The 20,000-nt window shown below is 56.2% G+C and overlaps 1 protein-coding gene across 1 annotated transcript in view; it reads right to left on the reverse strand.

The window, feature by feature from the left end:
- The window catches only part of pik3r4 (phosphoinositide-3-kinase, regulatory subunit 4), a 58,463-nt gene that overhangs the window by 33,944 nt on the left and 4,519 nt on the right, over positions 1–20,000 (reverse strand). Inside the window, 2 exon segments of the mRNA XM_056444646.1 lie at positions 6,122–6,255; positions 9,857–10,579. Coding sequence (XP_056300621.1) covers positions 6,122–6,255; positions 9,857–10,574 — 852 coding nt within the window. The 5' untranslated portion in view covers positions 10,575–10,579.

Below are 20,000 nucleotides of genomic sequence, written 5' to 3' on the forward strand. Positions count from 1 at the left end.
ACCCCGTCAGGACCTGGACCCCCTCACAGGACCACCCCCTCAGGACCTGGACCCCCTCACAGGACAGCCCGCCCGTCAGGACCTGGACCCTCACAGGACCACCCGTCAGGACCTGGACCCCCCTCACAGGACCACCCCATCAGGACCTGGACCCCTCACAGGACCACCCGTCAGGACCTGGACCCCTCACAGGACCACCCGTCAGGACCTGGACCGCTCACAGGACCCGTCGTCAGGACCTGGACCCGCTCACAGGACCCCATCAGGACCTGGACCCGCTCACAGGACCACCCCATCAGGACCTGGACCCCCTCACAGGACCACCCGTCAGGACCTGGACCCCTCACAGGACCACCCGTCAGGACCTGACCCCCTCAGAGGACCGCCCGTCAGGACCTGGACCTCACAGGACCACCCGTCAGGACCTAGACCCCTCACAGGACCACCCCTGTCAGGACCTGGACCCGCTCACAGGACCACCCCGTCAGGACCTGGACCCGCTCACAGGACCCCATCTGGACCTGGACCCCCTCACAGGACCACCCCATCAGGACCTGGACCCCCTCACAGGACCGCCCCGTCAGGACCTGGACCCGCTCACAGGGCCACCCGTCAGGACCTGGACCCCTCACAGGACCACCCCATCAGGACCTGGACCCCTCACAGGACCACCCGTCAGGACCTGGACCCCCTCACAGGACCACCCCGACAGGACCTGGACCCGCTCACAGGACCCCGTCAGGACCTGGACCCGCTCACAGGACCCCATCAGGACCTGGACCCGCTCACAGGACCACCCCATCAGGACCTGGACCCCCTCACAGGACCACCCCGTCAGGACCTGGACCCCCTCACAGGACCACCCCGTCAGGACCTGGACCCCCTCAGAGGACCGCCCCGTCAGGACCTGGACCCGCTCACAGGACCACCCCGTCAGGACCTGGACCCCCTCACAGGACCACCCCGTCAGGACCTGGACCCGCTCACAGGACCACCCCGTCAGGACCTGGACCCGCTCACAGGACCACCCCGTCAGGACCTGGACCCCCTCACAGGACCACCCCATCAGGACCTGGACCCCCTCACAGGACCACCCCGTCAGGACCTGGACCCGCTCACAGGACCACCCCATCAGGACCTGGACCCCCTCACAGGACCACCCCGACAGGACCTGGACCCACTCACAGGACCACCCCGTCAGGACCTGGACCCGCTCACAGGACCACCCCGTCAGGACCTGGACCCCCTCACAGGACCACACCATCAGGACCTGGACCCCCTCACAGGACCACCCCGTCAGGACCTGGACCCGCTCACAGGACCCCATCAGGACCTGGACCCCCTCACAGGACCACCCGTCAGGACCTGGACCCCCTCACAGGACCACCCGTCAGGACCTGGACCCCTCACAGGACCACCCCATCAGGCCCTGGACCGCCTGACAGGACCACCGCGTCAGGACCTGGACCCGCTCACAGGACCACCCCATCAGGACCTGGACCCCCTCACAGGACCACCCCGACAGGACCTGGACCCGCTCACAGGACCCCGTCAGGACCTGGACCGCTCACAGGACCCCATCAGGACCTGGACCCGCTCACAGGACCACCCCATCAGGACCTGGACCCCTCAGGACCACCCGTCAGGACCTGGACCCTCACAGGACCACCCGTCAGGACCTGACCCCTCAGAGGACCGCCCGTCAGGACCTGGACCCACAGGACCACCCCGTCAGGACCTGGACCCCTCACAGGACCACCCGTCAGGACCTGGACCCGCTCACAGGACCACCCGTCAGGACCTGGACCCGCTCACAGGACCACCCGTCAGGACCTGGACCCCTCACAGGACCACCCCATCAGGACCTGGACCTCACAGGACCGCCCCGTCAGGACCTGGACCCGCTCACAGGACCACCCGTCAGGACCTGGACCCCCTCACAGGACCACCCCATCAGGACCTGGACCCCTCACAGGACCACCCGTCAGGACCTGGACCCTCACAGGACCACCCGTCAGGACCTGGACCCGCTCACAGGACCCCGTCAGGACCTGGACGCTCACAGGACCCCATCAGGACCTGGACCCGCTCACAGGACCACCCCATCAGGACCTGGACCCCTCACAGGACCACCCGTCAGGACCTGGACCCCTCACAGGACCACCCGTCAGGACCTGGACCCCTCAGAGGACGCCCGTCAGGACCTGGACCCGCTCACAGGACCACCCGTCAGGACCTGGACCCCTCACAGGACCACCCGTCAGGACCTGGACCCTCACAGGACCACCCGTCAGGACCTGGACCCGCTCACAGGACCACCCGTCAGGACCTGGACCCCCTCACAGGACCACCCCATCAGGACCTGGACCCCCACAGGACCACCCGTCAGGACCTGGACCCGCTCACAGGACCACCCCATCAGGACCTGGACCCCTCACAGGACCACCCGACAGGACCTGGACCCACTCACAGGACCACCGTCAGGACCTGGACCCGCTCACAGGACCACCCCGCCAGGACCTGGACCCCTCACAGGACCACACCATCAGGACCTGGACCCCTCACAGGACCACCCGTCAGGACCTGGACCCGCTCACAGGACCCCATCAGGACCTGGACCCCTCACAGGACCACCCGTCAGGACCTGGACCCCTCACAGGACCACCCGTCAGGACCTGGACCCCTCACAGGACCACACCATCAGGACCTGACCCGCTCACAGGACCACCCGTCAGGACCTGGACCCCCTCACAGGACCACACCATCAGGACCTGACCCCTCACAGGACCACCCGTCAGGACCTGGACCCGCTCACAGGACCACCTCACAGACCTGGACCCCTCACAGGACCACCCCGTCAGGACCTGGACCCGCACAGGACCACCCACAGGACCTGGACCCGCTCACAGGACCACCTCAGGACCTGGACCCCCTCACAGGACCACCCCATCAGGACCTGGACCCCTCACAGGACCACCCGTCAGGACCTGGACCCTCACAGGACCACCCCATCAGGACCTGGACCCCCTCACAGGACCACCCCGACAGGACCTGGACCCACTCACAGGACCACCCCGTCAGGACCTGGACCCGCTCACAGGACCACCCCGTCAGGACCTGGACCCCCTCACAGGACCACACCATCAGGACCTGGACCCCCTCACAGGACCACCCCGTCAGGACCTGGACCCGCTCACAGGACCCCATCAGGACCTGGACCCCCTCACAGGACCACCCCGTCAGGACCTGGACCCCCTCACAGGACCACCCCATCAGGACCTGGACCCGCTCACAGGACCACCCCGTCACAGACCTGGACCCCTCACAGGACCACCCGTCAGGACCTGGACCCGCTCACAGGAACACCGCGTCGGGACCTGGACCCCCTCACAGGACCACGCCGTCAGGACCTGGACCCGCTCACAGGACCACCCCATCAGGACCTGGACCCTCACAGGACCCCATCACCTGACCCTCACAGGACCCCATCAGGACCTGGACCCGCTCACAGGACAACCCCATCAGGACCTGGACCCCTCACAGGACCACACCATCAGGACCTGGACCTCACAGGACCACCCGTCAGGACCTGGACCCCCTCACAGGACCACACCATCAGGACCTGGACCCCCTCACAGGACCACACCATCAGGACCTGCACCCCTCACAGGACCACCTGTCAGGACCTGGACCCCCTCAGAGGACCACACCATCAGGACCTGGACCCCCTCACAGGACCACCCCGTCAGGACCTGGACCCCCTCACAGGACCACCCCGTCAGGACCAGGACCCCCTCAGAGGACCACACCATCAGGACCTGGACCCGATCACAGGACCACCCCGTCAGGACCTGGACCCCCTCAGAGGACCACACCATCAGGACCTGGACCCCCTCACAGGACCACCCCGTCAGGACCTGGACCCCCTCACAGGACCACCCCGTCAGGACCAGGACCCCCTCAGAGGACCACCCCATCAGGACCTGGACCCGCTCACAGGACCACCCCGTCAGGACCTGGACCCCTCAGGACCACCCCATCAGGACCTGGACCGCTCACAGGACCACCCGTCAGGACCTGGACCCGCTCAGGACCACCCGTCAGGACCTGGACCCACTCACAGGACCACCCGTCAGGACCTGGACCCCTCACAGGACCACACCATCAGGACCTGGACCCCTCACAGGACCACCCCGTCAGGACCTGGACCCCTCAGAGGACCACCCCATCAGGACCTGGACCGCTCACAGGACCACCCTGCAGGACCTGGACCCACAGGACCCCATCAGGACCTGGACCCCTCACAGGACCACCCGTCAGGACCTGGACCTCACAGGACCACCCGTCAGGACCTGGACCCGCTCACAGGACCACCCGTCAGGACCTGGACCCCCTCACAGGACCACACCATCAGGACCTGGACCCCCTCACAGGACCACCCCGTCAGGACCTGGACCCGCTCACAGGACCACCCCGTCAGGACCTGGACCCGCTCACAGGACCCCATCAGGACCTGGACCCCCTCACAGGACCACCCCGTCAGGACCTGGACCCGCTCACAGGACCACCCCATCAGGACCTGGACCCCGTCACAGGACCCCATCACCTGGACCCCCTCACAGGACCCCATCAGGACCTGGACCCGCTCACAGGACAACCCCATCAGGACCTGGACCCCCTCACAGGACCACACCATCAGGACCTGGACCCCCTCACAGGACCACCCCGTCAGGACCTGGACCCCCTCACAGGACCACACCATCAGGACCTGGACCCCCTCACAGGACCACACCATCAGGACCTGGACCCCCTCACAGGACCACCCTGTCAGGACCTGGACCCCCTCAGAGGACCACACCATCAGGACCTGGACCCCCTCACAGGACCACCCCGTCAGGACCTGGACCCCCTCACAGGACCACCCCGTCAGGACCAGGACCCCCTCAGAGGACCACACCATCAGGACCTGGACCCGATCACAGGACCACCCCGTCAGGACCTGGACCCCCTCAGAGGACCACACCATCAGGACCTGGACCCCTCACAGGACCACCCGTCAGGACCTGGACCCCCTCACAGGACCACCCCGTCAGGACCAGGACCCCCTCAGAGGACCACCCCATCAGGACCTGGACCCGCTCACAGGACCACCCCGTCAGGACCTGGACCCCCTCACAGGACCACCCCATCAGGACCTGGACCCGCTCACAGGACCACCCCGTCAGGACCTGACCCCTCACAGGACCACCCGTCAGGACCTGGACCCTCACAGGACCACCCGTCAGGACCTGGACCCCTCACAGGACCACACCATCAGGACCTGGACCCCCTCACAGGACCACCCCGTCAGGACCTGGACCCTCAGAGGACCACCCCATCAGGACCTGACCGCTCACAGGACCACCTCGTCAGGACCTGGACCCTCACAGGACCCCATCAGGACCTGGACCCCCTCACAGGACCACCCCGTCAGGCCCTGGACCCACTCACAGGACCACCCGTCAGGACCTGGACCTCACAGGACCACCCCGTCAGGACCTGGACCCCCTCACAGGACCACACCATCAGGACCTGGACCCCCTCACAGGACCACCCCGTCAGGACCTGGACCCGCTCACAGGACCACCCCGTCAGGACCTGGACCCGCTCACAGGACCCCATCAGGACCTGGACCCCCTCACAGGACCACCCCGTCAGGACCTGGACCCGCTCACAGGACCACCCCATCAGGACCTGGACCCCCTCACAGGACCACCCCGTCAGGACCTGGACCCCGTCACAGGACCCCATCACCTGGACCCACTCACAGGACCACCCCGTCAGGACCTGGACCCGCTCACAGGACCACCCCGTCAGGACCTGGACCCCCTCAGAGGACCACCCCATCAGGACCTGGACCCGCTCACAGGACCACCCCGTCAGGACCTGGACCCGCTCACAGGACCACCCCGTCAGGACCTGGACCCGCTCACAGGACCACCCCGTCAGGACCTGGACCCCCTCACAGGACCAGACCATCTTGATCCGAGTCCGATCGGTAGCAGGATTTTAAATCATGACCACATATGAAGTCACATGGTCCAGACTGACCCAAGACCAGTTCCCCTGAGGTTCTTCATACCAGGTCTCGGATGCTCCGGTCCTCGATCTTCAGCAGGACGTGCTCCGTCTGGAAGTGTCCGTTCCGATAGGCCAGCAGCTGGGACAGGTCGAAGAGCGGCACGCCCTCGGTGAAGAGCTCGGCGATCACACAGCCTGGAGGAACCAAGACCACCACACATCAGGTCTGCATCCAGCCTCTCAGAAGACAACCAGACAGGTGCAACATATCCATGTTTACACCTGGAATAAAAACACCAAGGATCAAATAAACCGGTCCAAAGCCGAGTGGTCTCCGTCCATCAGAAGACATCTCAGTGGGGTCCAGTGTCCCCTCATGTCCCCCTCATGCCCCCCTCATGTCCGCTCATGTCACTTCATGCCCCCTCATGTCACCTCATGCCCCCTCATGTCACCTCATGCCCCCTCATGTCCCCTCATGCCCCTTCATGTCCTCATGTCACCTCATGCCCCCTCATGTCACCTCATGCCCCCGCATGTCCTCCTCATGTCACTTCATGTCACCTCATACCCCCTCATGTCACCTCATGCCACCGCATGTCACCTCATGTCACCTCATGTCCCCTCATGCCCCCTCATGTCCCCTCATGTCCCCTCATGTCACCTCATGCCCCCTCATGTCACCTCATGTCACCTCATGTCCCCTCATATCCCCTCATATCCCCCTCATGCCCCCTCATGTCACCTCATGTCCCCTCATGTCACCTCATGCCCCCTCATGTCCCCTCATGTCCCCTCATGTCCCCTCATGTCCCCTCATGTCACCTCATGTCACCTCATGCCCCCTCATGTCACCTCATGCCCCTCGTCACCTCATGTCCCCTCATGTCACCTCATGTCCCCTCATGTCCCCTCATGCCCCCTCATGTCCCCTCATGTCACCTCATGCCCCCTCATGTCACCTCATGTCCCCTCATGTCTCCTCATGTCCCCCTCATGTCCCCTCATGTCCCCTCATGTCCCCCTCATGTCCCCTCATGTCTCCTCATGTCCCCCTCATGTCCCCTCATGTCCCTCATGTCCCCCTCATGTCTCCTCATGTCCCCTCATGTCCTCTCATGTCCCCCTCATGTCTCCTCATGTCACCCTCATGTCCCCTCATGTCCCCTCATGTCCCCTCATGTCCCCTCATGTCCCCCTCATGTCCCCCTCATGTCCTCATGTCCCCTCATGTCCCCTCATGTCCCCCTCATGTCCCCTCATGTCCCCTCATGTCACCTCATGCCACCTCATGTCCCCTCATGTCCCCCTCATGTCCCCTCATGTCCCCTCATGTCCCCCTCATGTCCCCCTCATGTCTCCTCATGTCCCCCTCATGTCCCCTCATGTCCCCTCATGTCCCCTCATGTCCCCTCATGTCCCCTCATGTCCCCCTCATGTCTCCTCATGTCCCCTCATGTCTCCTCATGTCCCCTCATGTCCTCTCATGTCCCCCTCATGTCCCCTCATGTCACCTCATGTCCCCTCATGTCCTCCTCATGTCACTTCATGTCACCTCATGCCCCCTCATGTCCTCCTCATGCCCCCTCATGCCCCCTCATGCCCCCTCATATCCCCTCATGTCCCCTCATGTCCCCTCATGTCCCCTCATGTCCCCTCATATCCCCCTCATGTCCCCTCATGTCCCCTCATGTCCCCCTCATGTCCCCTCATGTCCCCTCATGTCCCCTCATGTCCCCTCATGTCCCCCTCATGTCCCCCTCATGTCCCCTCATGTCCCCTCATGTCCCCTCATGTCCCCTCATGTCACATCATGTCCCCTCATGCCACCTCATGTCCTCCTCATGTCCCCTCATGCCCCCTCCTGTCCCCCTCATGCCTCCTCATAGCTCCCTCATGTCACCGAGAATGCCCATACCTCATGTCCCCCTCATGTCTCCTCATGTCCCCTCATGTCTCCTCACGTTACTAACTCATGCTTTCCCCCGAAGTCCTTTTTGACTTCGTCTCATGGGGTCATCGACCTCATGAGACAACCTGATGGATCCTGGGTCATGTCCCCTGATGTCGCCTCATGTCCTGTTGAGAACCCTCATCCCCTCCACCCATGTCATCTGCCCCTCATGGAAGTTCCCTCATGGAATATGCCTCATGTCACTATTCATGCACTCATGTCATATTCATTGAATGTATTTAACTCAAATCTGTCATGCCCTGTACATGTTACCTCTATGTGCCTCATGTCCCTCATGTCCTCTGTTGCTCTCATGTCCTCCTCATGTCCTCACCCCTCATGTCACCTCATGTCCCTCATGTCCCCTCATGCCCCTCATGTCACCCTCATGGAGCCTCATGTCACCCTCATGCCACCTCATGTCACCTCATGTCCTCATGTCCCCTCATGCCACCTCATGTCCTCCTCCTGTCCCCCTCATGCCCCCTCATGTCACCTCATGCCCCCTCATGTCACCTCATGCCCCCTCATGTCACCTCATGTCCCCTCATGTCACCGCATGTCCTCATGCCCCCTCATGTCACCTCATGCCACCTCATGTCCTCCTCATGTCACCTCATGCCCCCTCATGTCACCTCATGTCCCCTCATGTCCCCTCATGTCCCCTCATGTCCCCTCATGTCACCTCATGCCCCCTCATGTCCCCTCATGCCCCCTCATGTCACCTCATGTCACCTCATGTCACCTCATGCCCCCTCATGTCACCTCATGTCACCTCATGTCCCCTCATGTCACCTCATGTCCCCTCATTCCCCCTCATATCCCCCTCATGCCCCCTCATGTCACCTCATGTCACCTCATGCCCCCTCATGTCACCTCATGTCACCTCATGCCCCCTCATGTCACCTCATGTCCCCCTCATGTCACCTCATGTCCTCCTCATGTCACCTCATGTCACCTCATGCCCCCTCATGTCACCTCATGTCACCTCATGCCCCCTCATGTCACCTCATGTCACCTCATGTCACCTCATGCCCCTTCATGTCCTCATGTCACCTCATGCCCCCTCATGTCCCCTCATGTCCTCCTCATGTCCTCCGCATGCCCCCTCATGTCCTCCTCATGCCCCCTCATGTCACCTCATGTCCTCCGCATGCCCCCTCATGTCCTCCTCATGTCCTCCGCATGCCCCCTCATGTCACCTCATGTCCCCTCATGTCCCCTCATGTCCTCCTCATGTCCTCCGCATGCCCCCTCATGTCACCTCATGTCCCCCTCATGTCCTCCGCATGCCCCCTCATGTCACCTCATGTCACCTCATGTCCTCCACATGTCCTCCGCATGTCCCTTCATGTCACCTCATGTCACCTCATGCCCCCTCATGTCCCCCTCATGTCACCTCATGTCCTCATGTCACCTCATGTCCTCCACATGTCCTCCTCATGCCCCCTCATGTCACCTCATGTCCCCTCATGTCACCTCATGCCCCCTCATGTCCCCCTCATGTCACCTCATGCCCCCTCATGTCACCTCATGCCCCCTCATGTCCTCCTCATGCCCCCTCATGTCACCTCATGTCCTCCACATGTCCTCCTCATGCCCCCTCATGCCCCCTCATGTCACCTCATGTCCTCCACATGTCCTCCTCATGCCCCCTCATGTCCTCCTCATGCCCCCTCATGTCACCTCATGCCCCCTCATGTCCCCCTCATGTCACCTCATGTCCTCCACATGTCCTCCTCATGCCCCCTCATGTCACCTCATGCCCCCTCATGTCACCTCATGCCCCCTCATGTCCCCCCCCATGTCCCCCCATGTCCCCTCATGAACCAGGAGACCTACCGGCGGAGAAGATGTCCATGGCCGGCCGGAGCTCCCCTCGGCTCCTCTGGCTGCCGTGGCTCAGGTCCACCAGCGGCGTGTTCTGGTCGTTCTCGGTGGCGAACATGCTGCCGTCCACGAACCTCTCGGGGGCGATGTAGCACGTCCGGCGCCTGGAGGTGTCGAAGAAGTAGTTGAAGTCGGCGGGGTTGTCCTCGGGCAGGAAGGTGGGCTTGAAGCTGGCGAAGTCGGTGAGCAGCACCCAGTTCCAGCTGGTCACCATGACGTTCTCCGTCTTGATGTCGCCGTGCCGCACGCCGGCTCTGTGCGCCTGCTCCACGGCGTTGAGGATCTGGAAGGCCAGCCAGCGCTTCTCCACGTTGTTGAGGAAGGGCCGCGTGCTGATGCGGTCGTACAGGTTGTCCCGCACGTACTGCCGGAACAAGATGGCCGCTTTCTCCGTCAGCGAGGTCTTCTGGAAGGGCAAGCAGTTCTGGCAGGAGTGCAGCCGGATCTTCAGCTCCTCCAGCTCCTGCTTGTAGCTGGTCAGAGGCAGCGAGGGGTCCTGGATGGCGAACACCTTCACCACCACCAGGCCCTCCCGGTGCGTGGCCCGGGCCACCTTGAAGAAGCGCGTGCTGCCCAGGCTCTTGTCGTACTCGTGGTCCTGGATGTCAGAGAAGTAGCTGTCCACGGACAGGATCTGAGAGGGGGCGATGCCCGCCAGCTGGTTCCCCATCACGCCTGGAGGGGGAAGAGGTAACCATGTAACCAGAACCATGCAACCAGAACCATGGAAACGAGTAACCAGAACCATGTAACCAGAACCATGGAAACGAGTAACCAGAACCATGCAACCAGAACCATGGAAACGAGTAACCAGAACCATGCAACCAGAACCATGGAAACGAGTAACCAGAACCATGCAACCAGAACCATGGAAACGAGTAACCAGAACCATGTAACCAGAACCATGGAAACGAGTAACCAGAACCATGCAACCAGAACCATGGAAACGAGTAACCAGAACCATGTAACCAGAACCATGGAAACGAGTAACCAGAACCATGCAACCAGAACCATGGAAACGAAAGAACCATGCAACCAGAACCATGGAAACGAGTAACCAGAACCATGTAACCAGAACCATGGAAACGAGTAACCAGAACCATGCAACCAGAACCATGGAAACGAGTAACCAGAACCATGTAACCAGAACCATGGAAACGAGTAACCAGAACCATGCAACCAGAACCATGGAAACGAGTAACCAGAACCATGCAACCAGAACCATGGAAACGAGTAACCAGAACCATGTAACCAGAACCATGGAAACGAGTAACCAGAACCATGCAACCAGAACCATGGAAACGAGTAACCAGAACCATGCAACCAGAACCATGGAAACGAGTAATCAGAACCATGCAACCAGAACCATGTAAACGAATAACCAGAACCATGTAACCATAACCATGTAACCATAACCATGTAAATATAACCATGTAACCATAACCATGTCACCATAACCATGTCACCATAACCATGTAACTATAACCATGTAACCATAACCATGTAACCATAACCATGTATCTATAACCATGTCACCATAACCATGTAACCATAACCATGTAACCATAACCATGTAACTATAACCATGTAACCATAACCATGTAACTATAACCATGTAACCATAACCATGTAACCATAACCATGTAACCATAACCATGTAACCATAACCATAACCATGTAACTATAACCATGTAACCATATAACTATAACCATGTAACTATAACCATGTAACCATAACCATGTAACTATAACCATGTAACTATAACCATAACCATGTAACCATAACCATGTAACTATAACCATAACCATGTAACCATAACCATATCACCATAACCATGTAACCATAACCATGTAACCATAACCATGTAACTATAACCATAACCATGTAACCATAACCATGTAACTATAACCATGTAACTATAACCATAACCATGTTACTATAACCATGTAACCATAACCATGTCACCATAACCATGTAACCATAACCATGTAACCATAACCATGTAACCATAACCATGTAACCATAACCATGTCACCATAACCATGTAACCATAACCATGTAACCATAACCATGTAACCATAACCATGTAACTATAACCATGTAACCATAACCATGTAACTATAACCATGTAACTATAACCATGTAACCATAACCATGTAACCATAACCATGTAACCATAACCATGTAACTATAACCATGTAACCATAACCATGTAACCATAACCATGTAACTATAACCATGTAACTATAACCATGTAACCATAACCATGTAACCATAACCATGTAACTATAACCATGTAACTATAACCATGTAACCATAACCATGTAACCATGTAACTATAACCATGTAACTATAACCATGTAACTATAACCATGTAACCATAACCATGTAACTATAACCATGTAACCATAACCATGTAACCATAACCATGTAACTATAACCATGTAACCATAACCATGTAACCATAACCATGTAACCATAACCATGTAACCATAACCATGGTTATGGTAATATTTCAAAAATCAGGCACATCTTGTCTCAAAAAGATGCAGAAAAATTGGTTCACGCGTTCGTTACTTCGAGACTGGATTACTGCAACTCCTTATTATCAGGCTGCTCTATAAGTCTCTTAAGTCAACTCCTTATTATCAGGCTGCTCTAATAAATCTCTTAGGTCCCTCCAGTTGATCCAGAATGCTGCAGCTCGTGTTCTCACTAAAACTAAGAAAAGAGATCACATCACTCCTGCACTAGCTGCTCTGCACTGGCTCCCAGTAAAATCAAGAATCACTTTAAAATTCTTCTCTTAACCTACAAAGCCTTGATTGGTGATGCTCCATCATATCTTAAGGAGCTTGTCGTACCATATTGCCCACTAGAGAGCTACGCTCACTAAATGCGGGACTACTTGTAGTTCCTAGAGTCTTAAAAAGTAGAATGGGAGCCAGAGCCTTTAGTTATCAAGCTCCTTTATGGAACCAGCTTCCAATTTCAGTCCGGGAGGCAGACACAGTCACCTCGTTTAAGAGTAGACTTAAGACCTTCCTCTTGACAGAGCGTATAGTTAGGGGCTGAATCAGGTTTGTCCTGGTCCAGCCCCTTGATATGCTGCTAGGCTTATAGCTGCCGGGGACGTTTTAGGATGCACTGAGTACCATCTCCTCTTTTTCTCTCCTTAAGGATGCATTTTCATCTCTCAATCACACGTTACTAACTCTGCTTTCTCCCGAAGTCCTTTTGACTTTACGTCCATGGGGTCATCGGACCCTATGAGACGGGCATAGATCCCATCTGCCTGATGGATCGCCTGGGTCGTGAATTCCTGCTCATGACTACGCCACTGTCCTGTTGAGACTCCGCCCCTCCTCCTCCCACCGCCATCTGCCTGATGGATCGTGAGGTCTCCATCGTGGAATATGCCTACTATGAACTATTCATACACTCTGTCATATTCATTGAATGTATTTTAACTCTAAATCTGTCCTTCTGGTCACATTACATCTATTGTTCTGTCCATCCTGGAGAGGGATCCTCCTCTGTTCTCTCCTCCAGGTTTCTTCCCTTTTTCCCCCTGAAGGGTTATTTGGGAGTTTTTCCTGGTCCGATGTGAGGTTTTGGGGCAGGGATGTCTATGTGTACAGATTGTAAAGCACTCCGAGACAAATTTGTAATTTGTGAAATTGGGCTATACAAATAAACTGAATTGAATTGAATTGAATGTAACTATAACCATGTAACTATAACCATGTAACTATAACCATGTCACCATAACCATGTAACCATAACCATGTAACTATAACCATGTAACCATAACCATGTAACCATAACCATGTAACCATAACCATGTAACCATAACCATGTAACCATAACCATGTAACTATAACCATGTAACTATAACCATGTAACCATAACCATGTAACTATAACCATGTAACTATAACCATAACTATAACCATAACCATGAAACCATAACCATGTAACCATAACCATGTAACCATAACCATGTAACTATAACCATGTAACCATAACCATGTAACCATAACCATGTAACCATAACCATGTAACTATAACCATGTAACCATAACCATGTAACTATAACCATGTAACCATAACCATGTAACTAACCGTAACTATAACCATGTAACCATAACCATGTAACCATAACCATGTAACTATAACCATGTAACCATAACCATGTAACCATAACCATGTAACCATAACCATGTAACTATAACCATGTAACCATAACCATGTAACCATGTAACCATAACCATGTAACCATAACCATGTAACCATAACCATGTAACTATAACCATGTAACCATAACCATGTAACTATAACCATGTAACCATAACCATGTAACCATGTAACTATAACCATGTAACCATAACCATGTAACTATAACCATGTAACCATAACCATGTAACCATAACCATGTAACCATAACCATGTAACCATAACCATGTAACTATAACCATAACCATGTAACTATAACCATGTAACCATAACCATGTAACTATAACCATGTAACTATAACCATGTAACCATAACCATGTAACTATAACCATGTAACTATAACCATGTAACCATAACCATGTAACCATAACCATGTAACTATAACCATGTAACTATAACCATGTAACTATAACCATGTAACTATAACCATGTAACTATAACCATGTAACCATAACCATGTAACCATAACCATGTAACTATAACCATGTAACTATAACCATGTAACTATAACCATGTAACCATATAACTATAACCATGTAACCATAACCATGTAACCATAACCATGTAACCATAACCATGTAACTATAACCATGTAACTATAACCATGTAACCATAACCATGTAACCATAACCATGTAACTATAACCATGTAACCATAACCATGTAACCATAACCATGTAACCATAACCATGTAACTATAACCATGTAACCATAACCATGTAACCATAACCATGTAACCATAACCATGTAACAACCATAACCATGTAACTATAACCATGTAACCATGTAACCATAACCATGTAACCATAACCATGTAACTATAACCATGTAACCATAACCATGTAACCATGTAACTATAACCATGTAACTATAACCATGTAACCATAACCATGTAACCATAACCATGTAACTATAACCATGTAACTATAACCATGTAACCATGTAACTATGTAACTATAACCATGTAACCATAACCATGTAACCATAACCATGTAACTATAACCATGTAACCATAACCATGTAACTATAACCATGTAACTATAACCATGTAACCATAACCATGTAACCATAACCATAACCATGTAACCATAACCATGTAACTATAATCATGTAACTATAACCATGTAACTATAACCATAACCATGTTACTATAACCATGTAACCATAACCATGTCACCATAACCATGTAACTATAACCATGTAACCATAACCATGTAACCATAACCATGTAACCATAACCATGTAACCATAACCATGTAACTATAACCATGTAACCATATAACCATAAAAAATCATAACCGTAACTAACCATGTAACCATAACTATGTAACCATAACTATGTAACTATAACCATAACCATAACTATGAAACCATAACTATAAAACTATTATAACCATGTAACTATAACCATGTAACTATAACCATGTAACCATAACCATGTAACCATGTAACTATAACCATGTAACTATAACCATGTAACCATAACCATGTAACTATAACCATGTAACCATAACCATGTAACCATAACCATGTAACCATAACCATGTAACCATAACCATGTAACCATAACCATGTAACCATAACCATGTAACCATAACCATGTAACCATAACCATGTAACTATAACCATGTAACTATAACCATGTAACCATAACCATGTAACCATAACCATGTAACTATAACCATGTAACCATAACCATGTAACTATAACCATGTAACCATAACCATGTAACCATAACCATGTAACTATAACCATGTAACCATATAACTATAACCATGTAACTATAACCATGTAACTATAACCATGTAACTATAACCATGTAACCATAACCATGTAACTATAACCATGTAACTATAACCATGTAACTATAACCATGTAACCATAACCATGTCACCATAACCATGTAACCTTAACCATGTAACTATAACCATGTAACTATAACCATGTAACTATAACCATAATATTATAACCATGTAACTATAACCATGTAACCATAACCATGTAACCATGTAACTATAAACTAGTAACCATGTAACCATGTAAATAACCATGTAACTATAACCATGTAACTATAACCATGTAACTATAACCATGTAACCATAACCATGTAACTATAACCATGTAACCATAACCATGTAACCATAACCATGTAACTATAACCATGTAACCATAACCATGTAACTATAACCATGTAACTATAACCATGTAACCATAACCATGTAACCATAACCATGTAACCATAACCATGTAACTATAACCATGTAACCATAACCATGTAACTATAACCATGTAACCATAACCATGTACGCCTCCTCCGGGTCCTCTCCGCTCGGCTCGCTCTCCGCGTTCACGTTGTTCTCCTGGACCAGCTCCAGGAACCGCAGCGCGCTCTCCGCCAGGTGAGCGATGTTCTCACAGGCTGCCACAGCGTCAACCCGACGCCCTCCCACAGACGGACCAATCGGGACGGAGCATCGCTCCGGATGAAGGTTAGTGGAGCTCGTTAACTGGTGACACGTTAGCTCTTCTATGCTAAGCTACTGAATATATTGGAATCTTCTACATGCGAGGACCGTGACCTCCTGGGGTCACGCAGGCAACTGCGACCGGCCACTCCACTGACCTCACACCAGCGGACCACGGTGGCGTGGTCCTGGGCCAGGTCGGCAGGATGTACTGGGGAACGCTGCTCGGCACCTCCCACCTGGGCGCCAGCACGCGGGCCAGCGTGCGCCACTGGCCACGCGCACTGCATCGCTGGGAAGTGCAGCAGGTAGGGCGCGATGCGGTCCAGCAGCACGGCCACGGCCAGCCGCGGGGCCAGCTGCAGGACCAGCTCCAAGGCCGCCAGCTTGGAGTCGCAGGACTGCAGAGACTGCAGACAGGAAGTGATGACGGACACCAGCACCGTGAGGCCCCGCTCCTCCCGGGGGCTCGCCACAGAGGCCGTGGGCGCGGCGGGGACCTCACTGGGCGCTGCTCGCCGCCGTGCAGGTTCAGCAGGATGTTGTCCAGGTCCTTCCGGATCACCAGCACGCCCGTCCGCCCCGGACTGGAAGCGTCATCTGAGCCATGTAGGGCTGCAGGAAGGTGTAGAAGATGTCCGGAACAGGCCCGCTCTGCTGCAGGAACACGCCTCCGCCTGCACGGCGCCCACTCCTGCCATGACCACCTGAGGGACCAGGACCGCCCCATCAGGACCTGGACCCGCTCACAGGACCACCCCGTCAGAACCTGGACCCGCTCACAGGACCCCATCAGGACCTGGACCCCTCACAGGAACCCCACAGGACCTGGACCCGCTCACAGGACCCCATCAGGACCTGGACCCCCTCACAGGACCACCCCATCAGGACCTGGACCCGCTCACAGGACCACCCCGTCAGGACCTGGACCCCCTCACAGGACCACCCCATCAGGACCTGGACCCCCTCACAGGACCGCCCCGTCAGGACCTGGACTCGCTCACAGGACCACCCCGTCAGGACCTGGACCCCCCTCACAGGACCACCCCATCAGGACCTGGACCCCTCACAGGACCACCCTGGGAACCTGGACCCCTCACAGGACCACCCGTCAGGACCTGGACCGCCACAGGCTCCTGGACCCGCTCACAGGACCCCATCAGGACCTGGACCCGCTCACAGGACCACCCCATCAGGACCTGGACCCCCTCACAGGACCACACCATCAGGACCTGGACCCCCTCACAGGACCACCCCCTCAGGACCTGGACCCCCTCAGAGGACCACCCCATCAGGACCTGGACCTCACAGGACCACCCGTCAGGACCTAGACCCCCTCACAGGACCACCCCGTCAGGACCTGGACCCGCTCACAGGACCACCCCGTCAGGACCTGGACCCGCTCACAGGACCACCCCGTCAGGACCTGGACCCCCTCACAGGACCACCCCATCAGGACCTGGACCCCCTCACAGGACCACCCCATCAGGACCTGGACCCGCTCACAGGACCACCCCGTCAGGACCTGGACCCCCTCACAGGACCACCCCATCAGGACCTGGACCCCCTCACAGGACCACCCCGTCAGGACCTGGACCCCCTCACAGGACCACCCCGTCAGGACCTGGACCCGCTCACAGGACCCCGTCAGGACCTGGACCCGCTCACAGGACCCCATCAGGACCTGGACCCGCTCACAGGACCACCCCATCAGGACCTGGACCCCCTCACAGGACCACCCCGTCAGGACCTGGACCCCCTCACAGGACCACCCCGTCAGGACCTGGACCCCCTCAGAGGACCGCCCCGTCAGGACCTGGACCCGCTCACAGGACCACCCGTCAGGACCTGGACCCCTCACAGGACCACCCGTCAGGACCTGGACCTCACAGGACCACCCGTCAGGACCTGGACCGCTCACAGGACCACCCGTCAGGACCTGGACCCCTCACAGGACCACCCCATCAGGACCTGGACCCCTCACAGGACCACCCATCAGGGGCCGCTCACAGGACCACCCATCAGGACCTGGACCCCCTCACAGGACCACCCGACAGGACCTGGACACTCACAGGACCACCCGTCAGGACCTGACCCTCACAGGACCACCAGTCAGGACCTGGACCCCTCACAGGACCACCATCAGGACCTGGACCCCCTCACAGGACCACCGTCAGGACCTGGACCCGCTCACAGGACCCCATCAGGACCTGGACCCCTCACAGGACCACCCAGTCAGGACCTGGACCCCTCACAGGACCACACGTCAGAGACCTGGACCCCATCAGAGAACCAGACCCATCAGAGACCTGGACCCATCAGAGAACCACCCTCAGACCTGGACCCGCTCACAGGACCACCCATCAGGACCTGGACCCCTCACAGGACCAGACAGGACCTGGAGCTCACAGGACCCCGTCAGGACCTGGACCGCTCACAGGACCCCATCAGGACCTGGAGCACAGAGACCACCCATCAGAGACCTGGACCCCGTCAGAGACCTGGACCACGTCAGAGACCTGGACCCCGTCAGAGACCAGTCAGGACCTGACCCCCTCAGAGAGCCCGTCAGGACCTGGACCCACAGGACCACCCCGTCAGGACCTGGACCCCTCACAGGACCAGTCAGGACCTGGACCCGCTCACAGGACCACCCGTCAGGACCTGGACCGCTCACAGGACCACCCGTCAGGACCTGGACCCCTCACAGGACCACCCCATCAGGACCTGGACCCTCACAGGACCGCCCGTCAGGACCTGGACCCGCTCACAGGACCACCCGTCAGGACCTGGACCCCTCACAGGACCACCCATCAGGACCTGGACCCCTCACAGGACCACCCGTCAGGACCTGGACCCCTCACAGGACCACCCGTCAGGACCTGGACCCGCTCACAGGACCCATCAGGACCTGGACCTCACAGGACCCCATCAGGACCTGGACCCGCTCACAGGACCACCCCATCAGGACCTGACCCCTCACAGGACCACCCGTCAGGACCTGGACCCCTCACAGGACCACCCGTCAGGACCTGGACCCCTCAGAGGACACCCGTCAGGACCTGGACCCGCTCAGACCACCCGTCAGGACCTGGACCCCTCACAGACCACCCGTCAGGACCTGGACCCTCACAGGACCACCCATCAGACCTGGACCGCTCACAGACCACCCGTCAGGACCTGGACCCCCTCACAGGACCACCCCATCAGGACCTGGACCCCTCACAGGACCACCCTCAGGACCTGGACCGCTCACAGGAGACCCCACAGACCTGACCCCTCACAGGACCACCCGACAGGACCTGGACCCCTCACAGGACCACCGTCAGAGACCTGGACCCGCTCACAGACCACCCGTCAGGACCTGGACCCCTCACAGGACCACACCATCAGGAC

This window comes from Pseudoliparis swirei, chromosome 22, assembly GCF_029220125.1.
Source record: "Pseudoliparis swirei isolate HS2019 ecotype Mariana Trench chromosome 22, NWPU_hadal_v1, whole genome shotgun sequence".
In the NCBI taxonomy this organism is placed as follows: Eukaryota; Metazoa; Chordata; class Actinopteri; order Perciformes; family Liparidae; genus Pseudoliparis; species Pseudoliparis swirei.